Source organism: Lissotriton helveticus, chromosome 9, assembly GCF_964261635.1.
Source record: "Lissotriton helveticus chromosome 9, aLisHel1.1, whole genome shotgun sequence".
Lineage (NCBI taxonomy): Eukaryota > Metazoa > Chordata > Amphibia > Caudata > Salamandridae > Lissotriton > Lissotriton helveticus.
Window position 1 is genome coordinate 1,227,210,310 of NC_136070.1, and position 20,377 is coordinate 1,227,230,686.

General features: G+C 47.2%; 1 protein-coding gene across 1 annotated transcript in view; it reads right to left on the bottom strand.

Annotated features, from left to right (window-relative positions):
* Positions 1 to 20,377, bottom strand: part of LOC144783452 (cilia- and flagella-associated protein 100-like) — a 154,276-nt gene that overhangs the window by 54,075 nt on the left and 79,824 nt on the right. The window contains exon 9 of the mRNA XM_078662426.1: positions 14,590 to 14,780. Coding sequence (XP_078518552.1) covers positions 14,590 to 14,780 — 191 coding nt within the window. The remainder of the gene's footprint in view (positions 1 to 14,589; positions 14,781 to 20,377) is intronic.

Genomic DNA, 20,377 nt, shown 5'->3' on the forward strand with positions numbered 1-20,377 from the left:
CATGTATCTTTCTCCCATCCCATCTTAAGCAGTCTACATGCAGAAGGTCTCACTGGTTGTAAGGTCTTCATGAAGGCAGACGTATACTTGCTACATGTGGGGATTCTAGCCTGAGTTAAGGGAAGTACCTGAGTTGTAGTGGTACCACACACAAGTGGAGCGGCCATGGCCCAGAGGCACGTCCGAGACGCGGACGAGCGCAGACGGGCTGACTCAGGCGTGACTCCGGCGCTGATGAGGCGCGTCCGCAAACGCGACCGCGGTAGGCGGACGTATCCTTAAGTAGAGGACGCTAGAGCACTCTCACTGCTCTAGCCCCTCACTCAATATGGCCGCCGCTCTAAACCTTAACTCCCGGTCAACAGCCCTAGAATCGGCTGGTACCGTGAAGGTAAAGCGAAATTGGGCACAATTAGGCTACAAGTATGCTGTGTGCAAATATTGTGAGAGATTTCAATTTAAAAAAACGACAATTTCAATTTATAATAAACACCAAGTAAAATAGCTAGTTGCACGCTTAGTGGCTTCAAGGTGCTGCTAGCGTGATCAGGGTCTGGCAGTTGTAGGCGATAGCGCTGGAATCTCGCGCCGGTTGTAACTGGCCTCCTTAAGTAGAGGACGCTAGAGCACTCTCACTGCTCTAGCCCCTCACTCAATATGGCCGCCGCTCTAAACCTTAACTCCCGGTCAACAGCCCTAGAATCGGCTGGTACCGTGAAGGTAAAGCGAAATTGGGCACAATTAGGCTACAAGTATGCTGTGTGCAAATATTGTGAGAGATTTCAATTTTAAAAAACGACAATTTCAATTTATAATAAACGCCAAGTAAAATAGCTAGTTGCACGCTTAGTGGCTTCAAGGTGCTGCTAGCGTGATCAGGGTCTGGCTTGTGTAGGCGATAGCGCTGGAATCTCGCGCCGGTTGTAACTGGCCTCCTTAAGTAGAGGACGCTAGAGCACTCTCACTGCTCTAGCCCCTCACTCAATATGGCCGCCGCTCTAAACCTTAACTCCCGGTCAACAGCCCTAGAATCGGCTGGTACCGTGAAGGTAAAGCGAAATTGGGCACAATTAGGCTACAAGTATGCTGTGTGCAAATATTGTGAGAGATTTCAATTTTAAAAAACGACAATTTCAATTTATAATAAACGCCAAGTAAAATAGCTAGTTGCACGCTTAGTGGCTTCAAGGTGCTGCTAGCGTGATCAGGGTCTGGCAGTTGTAGGCGATAGCGCTGGAATCTCGCGCCGGTTGTAACTGGCCTCCTTAAGTAGAGGACGCTAGAGCACTCTCACTGCTCTAGCCCCTCACTCAATATGGCCGCCGCTCTAAACCTTAACTCCCGGTCAACAGCCCTAGAATCGGCTGGTACCGTGAAGGTAAAGCGAAATTGGGCACAATTAGGCTACAAGTATGCTGTGTGCAAATATTGTGAGAGATTTCAATTTTAAAAAACGACAATTTCAATTTATAATAAACGCCAAGTAAAATAGCTAGTTGCACGCTTAGTGGCTTCAAGGTGCTGCTAGCGTGATCAGGGTCTGGCAGTTGTAGGCGATAGCGCTGGAATCTCGCGCCGGTTGTAACTGGCCTCCTTAAGTAGAGGACGCTAGAGCACTCTCACTGCTCTAGCCCCTCACTCAATATGGCCGCCGCTCTAAACCTTCACTCACGGTCAACAGCCCTAGAATCGGCTGGCACCGTGAAGGTAGAGCGAAATTGGGCACAATTAGGCTACAAGTATGCTGTGTGCAAATATTGTGAGAGATTTCAATTTTAAAAAACAACAATTTCAATTCATAATAAACGCCAAGTAAAATAGCTAGTTGCACGCTTAGTGGCTTCAAGGTGCTGCTAGCGTGATCAGGGTCTGGCAGTTGTAGGCGATGGCGCTGGAATCTCGCGCCGGTTGTAACTGGCCTCCTTAAGTAGAGGACGCTAGAGCACTCTCACTGCTCTAGCCCCTCACTCAATATGGCCCCGCTCTAAACCTTAACTCCCGGTCAACAGCCCTAGAATCGGCTGGTACCGTGAAGGTAAAGCGAAATTGGGCACAATTAGGCTACAAGTATGCTGTGTGCAAATATTGTGAGAGATTTCAATTTTAAAAAACGACAATTTCAATTTATAATAAACGCCAAGTAAAATAGCTAGTTGCACGCTTAGTGGCTTCAAGGTGCTGCTAGCGTGATCAGGGTCTGGCAGTTGTAGGCGATAGCGCTGGAATCTCGCGCCGGTTGTAACTGGCCTCCTTAAGTAGAGGACGCTAGAGCACTCTCACTGCTCTAGCCCCTCACTCAATATGGCCGCCGCTCTAAACCTTAACTCCCGGTCAACAGCCCTAGAATCGGCTGGTACCGTGAAGGTAAAGCGAAATTGGGCACAATTAGGCTACAAGTATGCTGTGTGCAAATATTGTGAGAGATTTAAATTTTAAAAAACGACAATTTCAATTTATAATAAACGCCAAGTAAAATAGCTAGTTGCACGCTTAGTGGTTTCAAGGTGCTGCTAGCGTGATCAGGGTTTGGCAGTTGTAGGCGATAGCGCTGGAATCTCGCGCCGGTTGTAACTGGCCTCCTTGGACGCTAGAGCACTCTCACTGCTCTAGCCCCTCACTCAATATGGCCGCCGCTCTAAACCTTAACTCCCGGTCAACAGCCCTAGAATCGGCTGGTACCGTGAAGGTAAAGCGAAATTGGGCACAATTAGGCTACAAGTATGCTGTGTGCAAATATTGTGAGAGATTTCAATTTTAAAAAACGACAATTTCAATTTATAATAAACGCCAAGTAAAATAGCTAGTTGCACGCTTAGTGGCTTCAAGGTGCTGCTAGCGTGATCAGGGTCTGGCAGTTGTAGGCGATAGCGCTGGGAAAACGTTCCTACGCTTGTTGTAGTGCTTGGCATATATTGTTTGTGCTTTCTTCAAGTTAGCTTGGACCACAGCAGGGGACCATTTGCTCGTTAAGGTTTTCTCTTTCCATACTCTGTTGTCCTTTGTGAAGGGGTCACGGCCCCTCAGTATTTGGAAGGGGCTATATCCTGTTCCTGTGGGGGTGATTCTGTACGCCCAAACCATGTGCCATATTTCCTTCTCCCAGTCCTTGTTGTTTGATATTGCTGCTTGCACTGATCCCATCACCACTCTATTGAAATGCTCTACCAGTCCATTTCCGGCGGGGTGATAGATTGAGGTGTGTTTTGAGAGGATGCCGTTTCTCCCCATAAAGCTGATCCACTTGTCTGAGGTGAATTGGGGGCCGTTATCACTTAGGATGGATTTGGGAATGCCTTCCCTCACAAACGTGTCAGTCAAAAACCGTAAGATTGTCTCTGTGTCCATCACTTCCTCCACTTTCATCTCGGGCCATTTTGAATATCTGTCAATGAGAACACACACATACTTTTGGACGCCTTGTCCGTCTAAGATCGGGCCCAAGATGTCTATGGACAGTTCCTCCCACGGATTCTGTGGAGGGTCGAATTTTCCCAGCGCCGGTCGCAGAGGTTTGAGTGTCTTATCTGCTCCCTGGCATTGTGAGCAATCCCTGACGTGCCGCTCAGCCCGTAGGTCCATGCCTGGCCACCAGTAATTTTGCTTGGTTCTCAATTTCATCTTCCCTATCCCTAAATGACCTTCATGGAGTATTGTCAGTAAGCTTGGAGTTACGCCCGCTGGGGGTATGACCTCGTCCCCTCTGTAAACAAACACTCCTTTATCGTCCATTGACAGCTCTTCCTTGACATCGTAGTACGATCTTAAGTTCTCACTGGTATGTCTTTTATCTGGCCAGCCTTTTGTGATGTATGTTTTCACCTCTTGCATGGTCTGGTCTTCACTGTAGGCTTCATTCCATTCCTGGCTACTGATAACTCTTTCCTGGTCCTCCATCAGGGCTACCATTTCTTCTCCACCTGACTGGTCTTCCTCTCCAGTCTCCATGGCCGCTGCCCTGCTTAAGTAGTCCGCTACTCTGTTCCGGCTGCCTGGGATGTGCTCTACATCATATCTAAATTCCAGTAGTTTCAATGTCATTTTCGATATCCTAGGTGTGGCGCTCGCATGTCAGCTGGACGTTAGTACCTTCACCAGGGGTTTGTGGTCTGTCTTTAACTGGAATCGTGTGCCCCACAGAAATTGCCTGAACCTTGTTGTTGCCCATACCACCGCCAGCATTTCCTTTTCAATGACGCTGTATTTCTTTTCAGTGTCGTTCAGTGTACGAGAGGCGAAACTGAGGGTTTCCATCACTCCTTGCCCTCGGTCCTGCATCAACACTGCGCCCAATCCCTTGTCGCTGGCGTCCGTAATGAGCACTGTCCTGCCCTGGGGGTCATATCCTTGCAGGGGCACGGCTCCTATCACATCTTTCTTGATGGCCTCAAATTCTCTTTGGGCTTCCACTGTCCAGCAAAACACTGAGTTCTCTCTTGTCAGCTTCCGCATGTGGTGTGTCTTAGTTGCGAAATGCTGCACGAATTTACTATAGTATTCGGCCATTCCTAAGAATGACCGGACGTCTTCCTTGCTAGTGGGTGGTGGTGCTTCACAGATCGCCTTCACGTTCTCGGTTTTTGGCGTGATGCCTCGCACTCCGATCTCGTGCCCCAGATAAGTCACGGATTCCATGCCCAGCCGGCACTTTGCCCACTCCGCCGTGAGTCCTTTACCTTCCAAGACCTTCAGTACTTTGTTTAGTTTTGCATCGTGGTCTATCTTGTCTCGTCCCATCACTAGGATATCATCCTAAAAGTATTGGATGCCATCCATATTTTTAAATAGTTGGTGCATAAGTTTCTGAAACACCGCAGCCGCCGGTGCCAGTCCGAACGGCATGCGGCGGAACTGGTAACACCCGAAGGGGGTAATGAATGATGTCAATTTCTTGCTCTCCGGGTGTAATGCAATTTGATGGTATGCTGAGGTCAAGTCTATAGTAGAGTACCATTTGATTCCTCTCGTTTTGGCCAGCACCTCCTCAATCCTTGGCAAGGGGAACTTTTCCACCACAATGTTTTTATTCAACTCGCGCAGGTCAACGGTTCGATGATCCCTTTTCTTTCTAGTTCCTGCAGTTCTTCTTGCACCGCCTCTCTACCTGCCAGGGGTACATTTCTCACCTTGTGAGACACCGGTATGGCATCCTCCTTGAGAACTATTTTGTGTGCGAATTTTTCTAGCTTACCCACCGTGCCTCCAAATACTTTGGGGTATTCTCTCTTCCACTTGTCCAGGTCAGGCCACTCTTCCGGTTCTGTAAGCAGTATCTGTTCTTTTCCTCCTGGATCCAGCTTGATGCCCAGATCGCCCTGGTCTAGCCATCCCAGCACAGAGGGTCCCTTTTCCAAAATGTACAGTTTGCAGTTGGCGCTGCGTCCTCTGAATTCAAACTTCAATGGTCTGAATCCTAACATGGGTATGCGATCTCCATTATACGTGACTGGTCGGATGTCCAAATTCTCCAGGTCAGGGCCCAGGTGTGGCCTAAAAGTTTCGTTCCACACCGCTCTCTGGACTATGGTGTAGGGCGAGCCCGTATCCCCCACTATGCTGATCGGCACTCCTTCGATTGTCATGTCCAGCACCGGTTTTGTCGACCTTTTGTTGTCCACACTCAACACTTGGTCGTAGATGCAGAGCACGGTGTCATCATCCTCCTCTACGTCTTCTTCTCGGCCCTCTCGTTCCTGGTCGATGAATTTCACCATGTTCCTAGAGGATTTTCTGCGGCAGACCTTCTCGTAGTGCCCTACGATCCCGCAGTACATACATTTGGCACGAAACGCTGGGCACTTCCTGTCATGCGCTTCGTGGGCCCAGCTCCCGCATCTGTAACAGGACTTCTTGTTGCTACCTGTCTGTTTTCCCGGGGGGCTTGGGTTGCCTTGCCACTTGTTAGGTCCTTTCGAGGAGGATCCTTTTATTTCTGTAGTCCTTGCGGGGCTCCTCGTCCTCTACCCTGTTCACCATTGGACTTGGTATCGTCTCTCTCTTCGCCGCTTCTGCGCATCTTCGCGCCAGTTCTGCCCTCTTGACTATCACCATCACCTCCTTCAGCGTGGCATCGCCGCTGGCCCACAGTTTATCCTGTACGGCCGTGCTCGTGGTGTGCATCACAATTTGATCCTTGATGAATTCATCTTGGAATGTGTCATATTTGCACGTGGCCGCCAGTTTCCTTAATGCTGCCACATACTCCTCCACCGATTCACCTGGTCGTTGCTTCCTTTGCTGAACGTTGAATCTGTCTATTGATACACAGACTGCCGGCTTATAATGTTCATTCAAGTCATCAATAGCGTGGGCATACACATCATCATCTGTGCTTCCTCGTTGTTTGGGTACTAGGTTCTTGTAAATTCTGAGCCCCTCCGGTCCCAGATTGTGCAGCAGTATTCGCTTCTTCCTTTTGCTGGTGAACTTCTCATCATTTTTGTCTTCAAGTACCTCTATGAAATTGTCGATATAGTCTCTCCAATCTTCCCATTTCATGAGGGGTTCCCCTGGTTTAGGTAAGAATTGCACCAGGGCTGTCGCATTCGCCGCTTGTGCGCACATCCTTTTGCGCTTTTCTGTGGGTTGCGTGCCGCCGTGGCTTCCAGGACTGCCTGGCGCGCTGTCTCCCTCCTGTTTCTCAGTTCGTAGGTGGGGGCTCCCTGTGTCTCCCCCTTCACTCTCCCCTGAGGTAGCCAGCGCTGGTGCCCCTTGGTCGTGGGGTCGTGGGCTCTCGTGGGTACCCTTGTCTTCAGTGTGCCCTTTTTCTGCCCAGTGCTCGGTTGATGCCAGTGGGGGTTGGGGCTCTGCCGCACTCTCTCTTGGTATTTTGTCAGCGTGTGATTGCTTACTTGCCAGTTGATTTCCGCGCTGGTCGTCTCCCTTGGCTGGTTCAGCTAACCTGCCTCCTCTGTCCTGCTTGTCTGTCTCTCTTGTGCTTCTTTGTATGTATTTTTTCTTATAGGGTTCCCTTCTTGTTCTTCATCCCACCCTCGTCGCCATTGTAGAGGTGTGGGTGTAGGGAATGAAGACAGGACATCAGGTTAGGGAATGACGTCGTATTTTAATTATTTATTTCACTAAGAGAGCGCCGAGCCGCTGTGCTCCGCTCTCCGGCTTTCGCGCCTCTGAATCGGGTTGTGCGCGCAGCCCAAAATGGCCGCCTGGCACGTCACGTCGCCGCGCGACGTGCAGCCACTAGAACGCTAACATTACATTATACTCTACATTGGCCTCATGCCATCCGTTCAGTAGAATCGGATTTAAAGGTTGAGCGCTTATACATTTAAGGGTGCAGTACCAGTAATTCCCAGGTGGTGGTGCTACTGTACTTTTTATGCCTCACTTGTTGCCTTTTTCAATAGCGCTGACCACTTTCCAGTGAGCAGGAACAGCACTTCTCACTGTCGTGCCCCCCCACACAAGACCGGAGCCAGGAGTAGTCTTTGATACCTCTTTATTCGTAGCCATCCTACTCCTAACTGCCCTTCCCCTTATCCTGTTCCTGCTCCTCCCTTTCCTGCTCCTCCCACCGGTCCATCCTCAAACACTAGACTACACCACACGATATGACACCTCCCCCTTTCTTAACAAAATAGTCATCTTCAACTTGTTCATAGTTTCGTGACTGTCCCCATACAGATCTGCGGGAGTCCGTAGGGGTCTTGGACACATTTGCCGGTCGTGGACACATTGCCGTTCCAGGCTTGGACTCAGTCAGCTTCCCAGGCGCTAGCAAGGTATAGTCTATTGAGGCCCTGTTTTTGTTCGAGCTGCTGTCAGCTGCCTCGATAAGGGTGTCCTTGACCGAGGGAGTGTGTTTTTTGAGAGTACAGAGTACTGTGTGTGGTCTTCTGGTTCTCTGACTCGTTGCGGGCTTCAGTAGTCTTCCGGGTTATCCACCCATTTACAGATTCTGACGCGAACGTGGCTGTTTTGTGTGAGATGACAGTTGGTGACTCAGCTCGATATCGGCAATCTGTCTTTCTCGGTAGTTCTCGTTCGACTGACGCTCGATCTCCTTCAGGAGTGGACGATGTTCTGGTTTCCTTCTGAGCATCAGTGTGAGATCTTGCTAACTTCTGTCTCTTCGAGTCGTGGGCAGTGCTGTCCTCTTGTTTCGAGTCGTGCATATCAATCAGCAGGGCGCAGTCTGCTGGAGGTACTTCGTTGTGTCTTTCCGGCATTCTTGACAGGAGTATCGCTTCTTGTGATGTGGCTGTCGATGGTTCCGCTAGATGTCGGCTGTCCGTGTTCTTTTGTAATTCTAGCTTGAGTGACAATTGGTCTCTTACATGCGTGTCCGTTATTTTGGTTTTCTTCCGAGCGTCTGCATGCACTTCTATTTCTCGTTGTCTTCTCCGGTCAAGGGCAACACTGTCCTCCTGTCCATGGACAGGCATATCCGACAACATAGGTGCCTGTTTCCCTTCTGACTGATGTGGATGCCTGACTGGGTGATCTTTCCCCCCCCAGCGGGTACAATCGCCTGCATCCGTGTTTCGTCTGTGTCCCTTTTGCGTAAGCCTTGCTGACCCTTTCAGTGGTGACGGTATATTCTTCACGTCATGATGTTCCTGTGGTTGACATGGTATGTTGTTTTGTGGGGAGTTCAGGCATTGCGGGTTGTTGGCCTGAGGTGCGTCACTTTGGACAGGCGAGACGGTCGTTGCTTCCTCTGTGATTTCAGGTGGTGGACACCGTGACTGTTGTCGGTGCTGGGGTTCCGTTGATCTAGGTGATCGTCCCGACGTGCTTTCTGAATCGCTCGATGACGCACTCCTGAAGTCGCTGCTATCAAAGAGACACGTTTCTGGGTACATCTCTTGAAGTGACGATGACATACTCTTGGAGTCGATGTTGTCGAGGAGACACTCCTTTGGGTGTTTCTCTTGAAATGTCTTTTGTGTTGTTGTTATTACGGGGTTGTTTGCTAGCCACGTGTTTGCTTCCTTAGTTTGGTCATGAGTTGTTCGAGTGTGTGTGTATCTCGGTTTCTGGAGGCGGCGTGGTTTGTCCCCTCGCCTGTGTTTGGTCCTTTCCTCATAGCTACCGTCGGTCTCCTCTGTGTGGTCTGTGTCTCTGCATGATGGTTCTCCAAAGTAGTATGTTGGTTTCTGGACATAACGTGACTTGTCTCCTCGCCGGTGTTTGGTATTTTCGTCACGACCATTGAGTAGATTGTCTTCGGCCTCCTCTGTGTGGTCTGTGTCACTGCTTGGTATATCTCCGGAGTCATAGTTCCTGGTTGTCCTAGTCTTTCGTACATCCTTATCCATTGTCCTTTGTGTTGGTGGCTCAGGGAGTTCCTTGACACTTTGTCTTTCATGGTATCTTGTTTCTGGTCCGCTGTCACTTTGTCTTTCATGATATCCTGCCACTGGTTCGCTTTCGCCCTCCCTCTCTCGGGTTTTGTTTGTCTCTCGGGCTTTCCTCGCGGACATGGAGGATAGGGATGACTCCTTTCTTCTCTTTTCGTTTTGTCTCTCATGGTATCTTGCTTCTTGTCTGCTTTCGCCCTCCCTCTCTCGGGTTTTGTTTGTCTCCTGGATGTTCCTCACGGACATGGGGAATGTCTCCTTTCTTCTCTTGTTGTTTCCTGCGTCCTGGTGGAATTCCTTGGATGCTTCTCTCGCTGTGACCCGCTCTCCAACTTCGGCTCTCCTGATGATCTCTTGTAGCGAGAACCGTCCTTGAATGATCTTGCGCTTGGTGTTGGGCTTTGAACAGCCTTCAATCACCCGCAGTCGGATTGCCTCTTCATTTGTGAAAGTGTCGAAATGGCAGCCTTCCACTAAACGTTGCAGCCGGGTGATGAAGCTTGGTAAGGATTCTGATGGTTCCTGCCGCGCTGCGTTGAAAGCAATGCGTTCGTGATCCACGTCCTCCTTTGTGTAGAAGTGAGCAAGCAGCGTCTTTCTGAGTCCTGTATATTTCTCCGTGTCCTTTGTTGAAAATGTGTTGATTAGGCGTCGGCCTTCGTGACCCACCAGCTGAAGCAATAGTAGTCGACGCCTGCTATCCCTCCGCTCGCCGGTTATTGCGAGGAATTCGTCCAACGACTCCAGCCACCTTGACCATTTGGGACCTAAACAGTGGTCGCTGGCTCGTGCCACTGGAGGAGGTATTCCGATGCAGGGGTTGGGTTTGTGCGTGTCTTTCCTCCTTGGCATGGTGGTGGGATGCGCAAGCTTCAGTTGAAAGGATTTGGTTTCTTGAGATCAGCTTGGTCGGCACTCGCCCGTTGGCGGTATGCTTCGTGGTTCGTGCTTGTTGTGCTTGCTATGAATCTGCATCAGCTCGTATTCGTTGCGTTTACGGTTTGCATTTGCTTGTGTTTGTTGTGGTCGCGGTTTGTGTTGGCTTGTGCTTGCCGTTAAACTCGCTTCGATACCTCCTACTTTGCATGTGTTCGTTCGCTTGTTCAGTCTCTTGTATTGGCTTGTGCTTGTTGTTAGTTCCCCTTATTTGTTGCATTCATTGGTGCCTGTTTATCCTGTGTACCAATGCTTGTTTCCAAAGTTATTTTCTTTATTGCATTTATTGGTGCTTGTTTATCCTGGGTACCGATGCTTGTTTCCAGAGTTATTTTGTTTTTTTTTTTTCTTTCAGTGTTCCTTTCCCAAACTCGGCTCGCCTGACTTAAAGATGGCCGACTCCATAACTCTGATGGAGTTCTATGGGTGGCGCCTGACTCTAATATGGCCGCCGTTTGGGACACGAATAGTTCTTTTCTTAATCCCAAGCTCTGTTCTCAAATGTCATTTATTTTGCTCTAGGCAGGCATCAGTGTATTGTTGTACGGACACTCAGGCACTCGAGGACTCACCCTCTCGTTGCTGCTCACGCCTGGCTGTCCTCACGCGCCCTCCTCGCCTGTGGCGCTGATGCGCGCCAGTTTTCAGGGCGGGCACACCGTTTCTTCGAAAGCAGCGCTGACATTTGCGCTCTGGGCAGCATACGCGAGCGCCGCAAAGGTGATCCTGGCCTTGGACCCCCGCACGCTACGCCTACACAGGCTGCAGGTGAGCACAGTTTTTTGAAGTAGCGCTGATCCTCGCGCTCTGGGCAGCATACGCACGCGCTGCAAGGGGTGATGCTGGTTTCGAGCCCCCCCACGCGCTACGCTGACACCGGCTGCAGGCTCACCGTGTTCGCTGGCCGTTTCTCCCGGATTAGAGGCACTCCGGCGGCCCTCCGAAAGTGCAGGCAGCTCCTTTTCCTTTTGCTTATCGGTTGTTGAATTCTGGGGCAGCATTCAGGCTCGACATGTAGCGCGTTTCATTTTCGCGCTTCTCGCACTCGGCACTGACTCAGGCTGCAGGCTCTCAGGTCTCGGGCCGTTCACGGACGGCAGGGGTTCTGGGCAGATGCGGGTTTCAGCATGATCCCACCCTCGTCGCCATTGTCGTGCCCCCCCACACAAGACCGGAGCCAGGAGTAGTCTTTGATACCTCTTTATTCGTAGCCATCCTACTCCTAACTGCCCTTCCCCTTATCCTGTTCCTGCTCCTCCCTTTCCTGCTCCTCCCACCGGTCCATCCTCAAACACTAGACTACACCACACGATATGACACTCACCATAGCTGGAATGCTTTTAATTTCATAGTACAGTAGGTTAATTTCCCTCTAGTAGGGCTGAATCAGTAAATCTCGACAGGGCACGGCTGCTGTTCTTTAATTGGCCAGCAGCAGTTCTTCTCAACAGGTATAGTAATTTGGACAGTACCAAGGCTACTATACGTTTAGTGGGACTCCTACACATATATATTTAACCAAGATTGAAAGATATTTCTCAAAAGATCTGTGCACTTAGGGACAGCGCAGGCACTTGGTGCATTCTCAGCAGAGGGGTATTTAGAGCAGACTCCCCATCTGACCCCCAGAGCAGGTGTGATGCGCACTTCTTCGTATGGTGTACACAGAGGGCCTTTCAACAACGCAAGTTGGAAAGAACGTCCTGAGTGGGGACACCACTTGAAACTTAAGATTCTGAGAATTTGACACTGGTACCCACGGATTTTAAGCGGGGTCCAATTATGTGAATTTATGTTTCAAAAGTACGTTGTGCGTCTCATCTTGTGATTTGTTACATAGCCTCACCAAGAACAGATTTGGGGTTTCTGATGATAACAGAGAGGAACGTGTCTGTGTTATAAATCACGAGGTTAAATGTATCTACTCCTAGGACGTAGAGAGGTTATGTTATGTGAATTTGTAGAGCACAACTAATCACCCATGAGGCTATCCAGGCAGTGGCGGCTCCTCGCTAAGGCGGAGAAGCGTCGCCCCATTGCTTTTCAGCAGTGGAAAACAAAATAATGCGCTGTTATAATCATTTTATTTTTCCTTACTGAGATAGTTTTACGGGCGGGGTTCGTCTGTCTCACAGCCAGCAGGGGGAGGAGTGGTTCATGCACTTAAGTGCGCATGACGGTTTGGCCAACCGTCTTGGGCCGCAAAACACTTATGTGCACTTAGCATGTTCTCCACAGAGCTGTAATGCACAGCCTGGGTGATGAACATACCCAGGCTCCCACTGCCTGTCTGAGTGCCAAACCATGGCACGCAGACCAATCACGACTCTTAAGTGAGCCTAGGTGCTTCCTGCTTCTGGAGGAGAGACAATGCCGGAGGAGAGATGGAGAAATGACGGCCCTGCAGAGGAGGTAAGTGTGATTTTTTTTCTACCACCTCTCTCAAGCCCTCCCACCTTGCCACCCCTGTTCTGTACCAGCCAGCGCTGTATCCAGGTACTATATGATGCTAAATATATACTTATATGTAAAATCATACAGTATTAAGAGGGTGTACTTTCATTTTGGCATCACCGATACAGACTTACTAAACAAAAAGGACCCAATTCAATTAATGTTTGGTGCACAGAAGTACCTTCAGATGTATTTTAAACAAAAGCACAGGTGCAACGCTAGTCACTAAATAGGGAAAAGAAAATATACAATTTCTTACAAAAGCTTCCTGCTTCTTTCCTCCGGTTACGATGCCTGGCACCCAGATGGACCCTAGCACTTTATCGGCTGCAGGCTTACTATCGATGGCGTTTTCCTTAATATTAGAGGAGGCTCTCTGCCGGATCTGATCGTTAACTTGTTTTTGATTACTATAACTTACGGGAATATCAGTCCCATTGCTGGGTGCCACTGTACAGAATCAATTTCAGAATTTTCGGAAAGGAATGCGTCTTTATTGACATATTCTGTCTGGGACTTAATTAAATATTATGATGGATCATCATTAACTGTGAATTTGAAGTTGTGCTGGCCATAGCTCTGTGCTACTTATTTGGATTTACGTATTTGTTAAACCAATTAGCCCCACATCACATGGGGAACTTGTAATGCCCTGAAGAAGTCCGCTTCAAGGACGAAACGGGTCGGCTGTGCCACTGTCAACAAGTGATGTTTATGACCGTAATTTTATAAATGATTTTTGATACTAGAATAAAGGAAATTTTGAAAATATAGTGTTGTTTGGGAAGAAATTGTATGTTTGCTTTTCCCTATTTAGTTATTAGCGGTGCACCTGTGCTTTTGTTTAAAATTGTTGGGTTCCAATTGGAATAACTTTGTGACAGTGGGTGTGATACGGTGTGCACGCATATCCTCAAAAGTATAGATGAGGCCATAATAACGGAGGGATAGCTACTCAGGTGCTGTTATTGGAAGGGAACCACTGTCGGGCGCTTCATTTTTGTATGTACCTTCAGATGTAGCTTGATAATTATAAACCTACTTACTCATGCTGTAAGGTACATCTACTAAGTGTACTTTTCCGCTTGAGAAGGTCAAAGCCTGGTGAGGAATGTTGAGGGAGAAAGGGGCCACTGTGCAAACTCGTGGAAGTCCCCACAAAGTTCTTAATTTGCACATTATCGTTTTAACATTTCTTTTCCAGGGCAGTTCCCACCATGGAAGCAAAGAAATACTTTTTCTAAACAAAAAAGTTTGTTTACAGACTGGAAATGAAAAAAGGAACACCCCTAATTTATAGGGAGGTTTGGGAAGGGCTTTTTGCTCAAGGAAACATATTTTCCATTGTGTAGAAAAAAAGTTGTTTTTTTAAGAATAAAAGTTACTTCTGCAAAATCCTACATCCTCTATGCTCACTTGAGGACTGCCTGCCTAATATGCATGAGTCCTTAAGAAGATGTAGGAACACCCATGGAAATCTACCACTTTCATAGATATACAGGACTACTTTCTGGGAATTTCAGGAGTCCCATAAAAGTTTGAAATCTATGCCAATTGGAGTAGTAACCCTAGAAGCAGTAGTTTTCTGTAGTATCTGTCAATAGGCTACTTATTGTAGATAGATACTTAAGAGTGACAAACACATACAACTGATAAAGTAGAAGAAGCTTGAAATTGATCCTGTTTATTCATCTTCAACTCACCAGCTCTGTCATATGAACTTTAGTGAATTGTTTTTGTTTTTTTGTAACCTAAGTTCTAGGACTATGGTAAGATGCCAGCCTGGATGTTGTTTTTCCAGACCCAATATAGTTATAAGTACATTTTTTGACCGCCGTTATTATCTTATATCAATATGATTGTCATGACTTTTAAAACTTACTTTTGGGTGTTGGGGATATTTTTTTAGATTCTGTGACTGCTTTTGGTGTCTCTTTTGGAAGCTTTTTGTTGGCTCGCGCCTCCCGCATCTTCTTTTTCTGTTGCTCCTGCCACTCCATTGGTGATAGTCTGAATAAGAACTCTTTGTACATCACATGCTCCTTCAGGACCTCTTCACACTTCAGTATTTCACTGGTAGGAGTTAAAAGCAAAGATTAACGGTTGCACAGAGAAACAAATAACGTAACGTAACACGTGTATATGTAAAGAGCACGTTCACCCCTGACAGGGCATCTTGGCCCTGAATAACAGATGTTTATTGTTACCCAACTCAATGGGACTCATTTTATCGACCTCAGATGGATGAAAGGCTGAGTGGGCCCACCAGGATTTGAACCTGTGACCATGAGGTCAAACACAGGCCCCTGCAGTTAGATGCATTAGTCCACTGAGCCACCAGACCGGGCTCATCATTTACAGCAACTCTGACAGAGGAAGAAAAAAAGCGGGCATAAATGTAAGCATACAAGTGGAAAGACTGAGGGGGACTTTGAGGAAGCTCCTGGGTGACTCTGATGACCACCTCTTTAGTAAGTGTGGCAGGACACTGCTGAAATAAGCACAGATGGATCGCGCCCGACACTAACGCTCAAGTAGCAAGGGTGCAATAGAACTTGTAAATGTAAACAACTCAATAAGCAAATGTCCTGTAAATATTCTGTTCACCAGTTTAATGTTTCAGTGATGGGTTAGGTCAATATTAACTTGTCCTTAGAGCTTTGCTTCTACACCCACCCTACATTCTTCACAGCTTGGACAACTTGTTGTCGCAGCGTGAAACCTGGTCATAGAAAGACGTTTTTTTTAAACCTCTACCCAAATACAGGTACAGAAGAGCCTAAAATAATAATAATATTATCACTTATAAAGCGCCTGGTTACAACAACTAGCGTGTCCCCGTGCTGAGACCACTCTTCTGAAAGGAATAAGGTCTGGGAAACACGGGAAGATGGAGCGACAGAAAACTCAAAGCTGGAAAAGCCAGGTTTTTGATCTTTTCCGGAAAACGTTCTCCGATGACAGCGCGGAAGAAAAGAGGTAATGCATTCCAGCTTTTAGCTGCCAAATAGCCGAATGAGTGCGCCCCCATTCTTGCTTTTTGGACTTTGGAAATTTCAACCAGGTAAGTTCTGGGCGATCTGAGATGACGTACCGGGTTATAAGGGACCAGTAAGTCCCGAAGGTAAATCAGACCTTTGCCCTGCCGGCTACGGTGGAAGAAGCACAGGGCCTTAAAAAAAAATCCTTCTGTTAATAGGCAGCCAATGTAAGGAATCAAAAGCTTTCCTGGAGGAAGCTTTCCTGGGCAGATTCAGAACTAAGCGAGCTGCTTGGCAACCTATTGACTTTGTTGAAGGCCTTTTAGGCTTATCTTCCATTGTATCTATACTGCTCTAGAAGGTTTGATAGCACTTGGTAGGATTCTCAGTGTAAATTTGTAAATCCTAGATGATTAATGATTCCCGCAAATTATGTAAAGCTGGAAGATTTCAAGGGGCCCGATTCACAGAACTAACTTAAGAAAAAATCCTAAACTTACTACTTTTGGTATTCACAGAAGTTAGGATTTTGTCTTAAATTTGTCTTAAGACAGATTTAAGACAGACTTAACACAAAATCCTAACTTCGTCTGTCTTAAGTCTGTCTTAAGACAAACTTAAGACAAAATCCTAACTTCTGTGAATACCAAAAGTAGTAAGTTTAGGATTTTGTCTTAAGTTAGTTCTGTGACTTGGGCCCAAGGTTTGGGGAAAAGTTAATAAACTAGCATGTTTCATCTGATGCCATTTCTAAGGCTCAGTTAATCAGCTTATATGGAGTTTCCGATTGGTAACCCCTACAAGGCTTGTCTGGCAAATAGTTGATAATCCCTAGAAGCCCAGTCTAGCACATAGTTGTTAATCCATAGAAAGCTAGTCTAGCTCATAACTAATAATCCCTATGAAGCTACTCTAGCACATAGTTGATAATCCCCACAAGGCAAATCTAGCACATAGTTGTTAATCCATACCAGGCTAGTATAGCTCATAACTAGTAATCCTTATGAAGCTACTCTAGCACATAGTTGATAATCCCCACAAGGCCAATCTAGCACATAGTTGTTAATCCATACCAGGCTAGTATAGCTCATAACTAGTAATCCTTATGAAGCTACTCTAGCACATAGTTGATAATCCCTACATGGCCAATCTAGCATATAGTTGTTAATCCATACAAGGCTAGTCTAGCTCATAACTATTAATCCCTATGAAGCTACTTTTTTGGGAGAAATCCCTTCTGACTGGGATGCACAATAGACACGTACTTGCAGGACTATTGATGATGGGAGGAGCGGTCCCTGAGAAATACCCGTACATAATACGACATGTAGCAAAAGTCTGGGAGAACGCGGTCCGATGAGTGGTTGGACATGCCCCATATGCACCAGACATGACCATTTGCCGGGATTGCGGACTCCATGTCAGTACAACGATGGAAGGATGGGGGATGTCTACTTATGGGAGATCTTTATAGGGAAGGACAATTTCTAACTCAACAAGACGCACAAACTGAATTCGAATTGGGTCTATGGCAGTACCTGCAATATGCGAAAATATCGAGTGTTGTTCAGGGGTTGTGGCCAAATCTCCCCACTGATGCCCCCACCACTAATACACTTGTGCCAATACTAACTATGGCACAGGGGAGGAGACTCATTTCTCACATAAATAGAGCGCTACGTAATGATGTACTGCTGGAGCCAGTAGGGTTACAGTACAACTGGGATACCAATTCTCACTGAGCCTCTGATTGACGCAGAATGGAGAAAGGTACACAAAGGGGTTCCTAAAGTAAGCGCTTATACACGATTTAAACCACTTCACTATAATATCATACACCAGGTATATCTGACCCCACGCACCCTACATAAGATCTACCGACACTGTGCAGACACTTGCCCCAGATGAACCACTCGGCAAGCAGAATTCTATCACATGATCTGGAGATGCCCCAGACTCCAGCCGTATTGGGTAAGAGTGTTGACATGCTTAGGGGAGGCCACAGGCTGGAACATACCGCGGGAGGCCAAGCAGGTACTACTGAGCTTGTACCTAAGCCAAAGAACAAGACACTAAGTAGGAAATTTGTCAACTTGGGGCTGGTATTAGCTAAAAGACAGATAGTTATCATGTGGATGCAACATTAACCCCCAAAACACACAAACTGTCTCTGAGACATGAAGGAATGGGCTATGGCTGAGATGGTAAGGATGAAACTTGTCAGAAAAGATGAGAAGGCTGATGAAGATAGAACGGCATGGATGGCTATGATGACGGATCTCCAGGGGGAGCAAGAGCAGATTACACAACAAGATGAGTAGCGGGAACTCTCCGGAGGGATAGGACACACACCAGCCCAGAGTAGGAAGGATCGACATCATAGTAGACGTAATGACACATATTGTAGGTGATCACACAATCAAGAAGCTATTACCATCTGGAACAGTACGGGAAGGGGGTGTTCAATTGTCTTTCCTTTCCTGGTTGTTAACCCCTTTAACCGCGGGGATAATTCCCCTACTGTGCAAGGGGGAGTGGGGCCGCGCGCGGCGCCGTGGTGCTCATGATGAGCTGGGCTCGTCATGAGGCACAGTGCAGCTGTGCTCATGCCGAGCTGGACTCGTCATGACTCCGCCCACTCCCGTAGAACATCCGCACAGGTGTGAAATCCCCCACGCGGGGGAGTGGCGTGGCCTTTATAATGAGCCCAGCTCCACTGTGCCTCATGATGAGGTGGGCTCGTCATCAGCAGGCAAGGGGTTAAGGTATAAGCCTTATGTGGGGGCTCTGGAGCGAATGTTTTTAGAGTAAAACTTGCTTGCTGAGTTCAGTGTTGTTATGGTTCATTAGATTGTTATTTTGTAGCATTAGGTAACCATCTTCAGTTCATTAGCACAACAGGCATAGTAGTTTAGGAAATGATCAGCAGTGTTGCACTTCTCCAATGTCCTTGGATGTCCTGCACTTTCTCCTGCTAACCTGCAGGTTTTGAGCTATACTGTGATGCAGATGGGTTTGAGATGGTTCTCTGTGGGGTTGTTTGTGTGTTTCCTCTTCACCTGGCACCTATATTGATTGAAATCTACTAGACCTTCAGTGGGCAGGAACATTGATAACAAACCTACGTTCTAGCGGTGGTTGGATTCTCTGAACTCACTGGATATGTTGCTGCTGTTGCAGTAAGTCTGACTTTTCTGCTCTTATGATCTGCACCAAGATACTTGGCTGTAGAAGGAGGCTGAGACACCATGCTATCTTTGTCATGGCTAAATGTATTTTCCTTACACTCAATTTAAAGGAGGGGAAAGGAAACCAACAGTCAGAAATGCCCAAGGGCCCGATTCACAGAACTAACTTAAGACAAAATCCTAAACTTACTACTTTTGGTATTCACAGAAGTTAGGATTTTGTCTTAAGTTTGTCTTAAGACAAACTTAAGACAGACTTAAGTTAGGATTTTGTCTTAAGTCTGTCTTAAGTTTGTCTTAAGACAAACTTAAGACAAAATCCTAACTTCTGTGAATACCAAAAGTAGTAAGTTTAGGATTATGTCTTAAGTTAGTTCTGAGAAGCGGCCCCTCAGTATCCATCAAAAGGCGAAGCAATGGTTTCTGGTATTTATAACCTGGCAGTGGCTACTGCTGGCCTTGCAGCTCAAGGTCCATCAACACATTCCCTTGTCTGCCACTTGACTTGTATATAGCTGGCCGCACCAGTGTGTTTCCTTGTTTGGCAGTATTCTGTTCTGTAGCCCGGTTCACATATCCCACTACTGCAGCAAACAGACTATCTCTCAATGCATACTTGCACAAACCTGTCAATGGTGAGAATAGAAATGAGGCGTGGCCCCTTTGAACAGGCTGATGCTGCCACAATCAGGGTATGTTGAATCAAGAGGTCAGTAGAGTCACTGCTAAACAGAGCATTCTCTCTTTCTAGGGCAGTGGCAATAATAGCGCTGGCCACCATATATTTGCTGCAGCTGGCAGTAATGCCAATGCTCCTCAACCAAGACATCGTACTGCGGCTGGTGCGTACTTAAACTGGGATGGGGAGAAGGACGGGCTTTGCGTATCAGTTTGATGATGATGATGCTTCCTGGTGCTGCTTCTTCATTTTGTGAAAAAGTTGGAGCCCAAGAAATTTAATCAATCAATCAATCAAACACTTGTAAAGCGTGCTACATACTCGTGCGGGTCTCAAGGCGCTAGGGGGGGGAGGCTGGCACTGATCGAAAAGCCAGGTCTTGAGAAATCCAGAGGGTGCAAGTCAATTGAATAGGCAGCATCCAAGACCTCCCTCTCAAATACTGACACTGATTGTATACGGAACACAAGAAGGTAAAGATGGCAATAATGGGACGAGAGGGTGGTTGTTTGAGGCTATGTACATTTTCATGCCCTCTGCCCAACCATTTGTTTGAGACTGCTGTGACATGTGGGCAGATTCTTTTTTAGATGCGTATACAGTTGTGCACAATGTCACTGCCCAAGCTGAACCTCAACCCTTGGAAACCACCACTCAAACCGTACCTCCGATCATAGACATAATTCTACTTGAGGTGGGCAGATCCTGAGTATCACTCCACCAATACTCTACTATATGAAAGCGACCATATACTCAAAGCTTGGCTTGAGTAACTGCCCTTTAAAAAAACAATTTTTTAAATGTATATAGCGCGAACTAGAC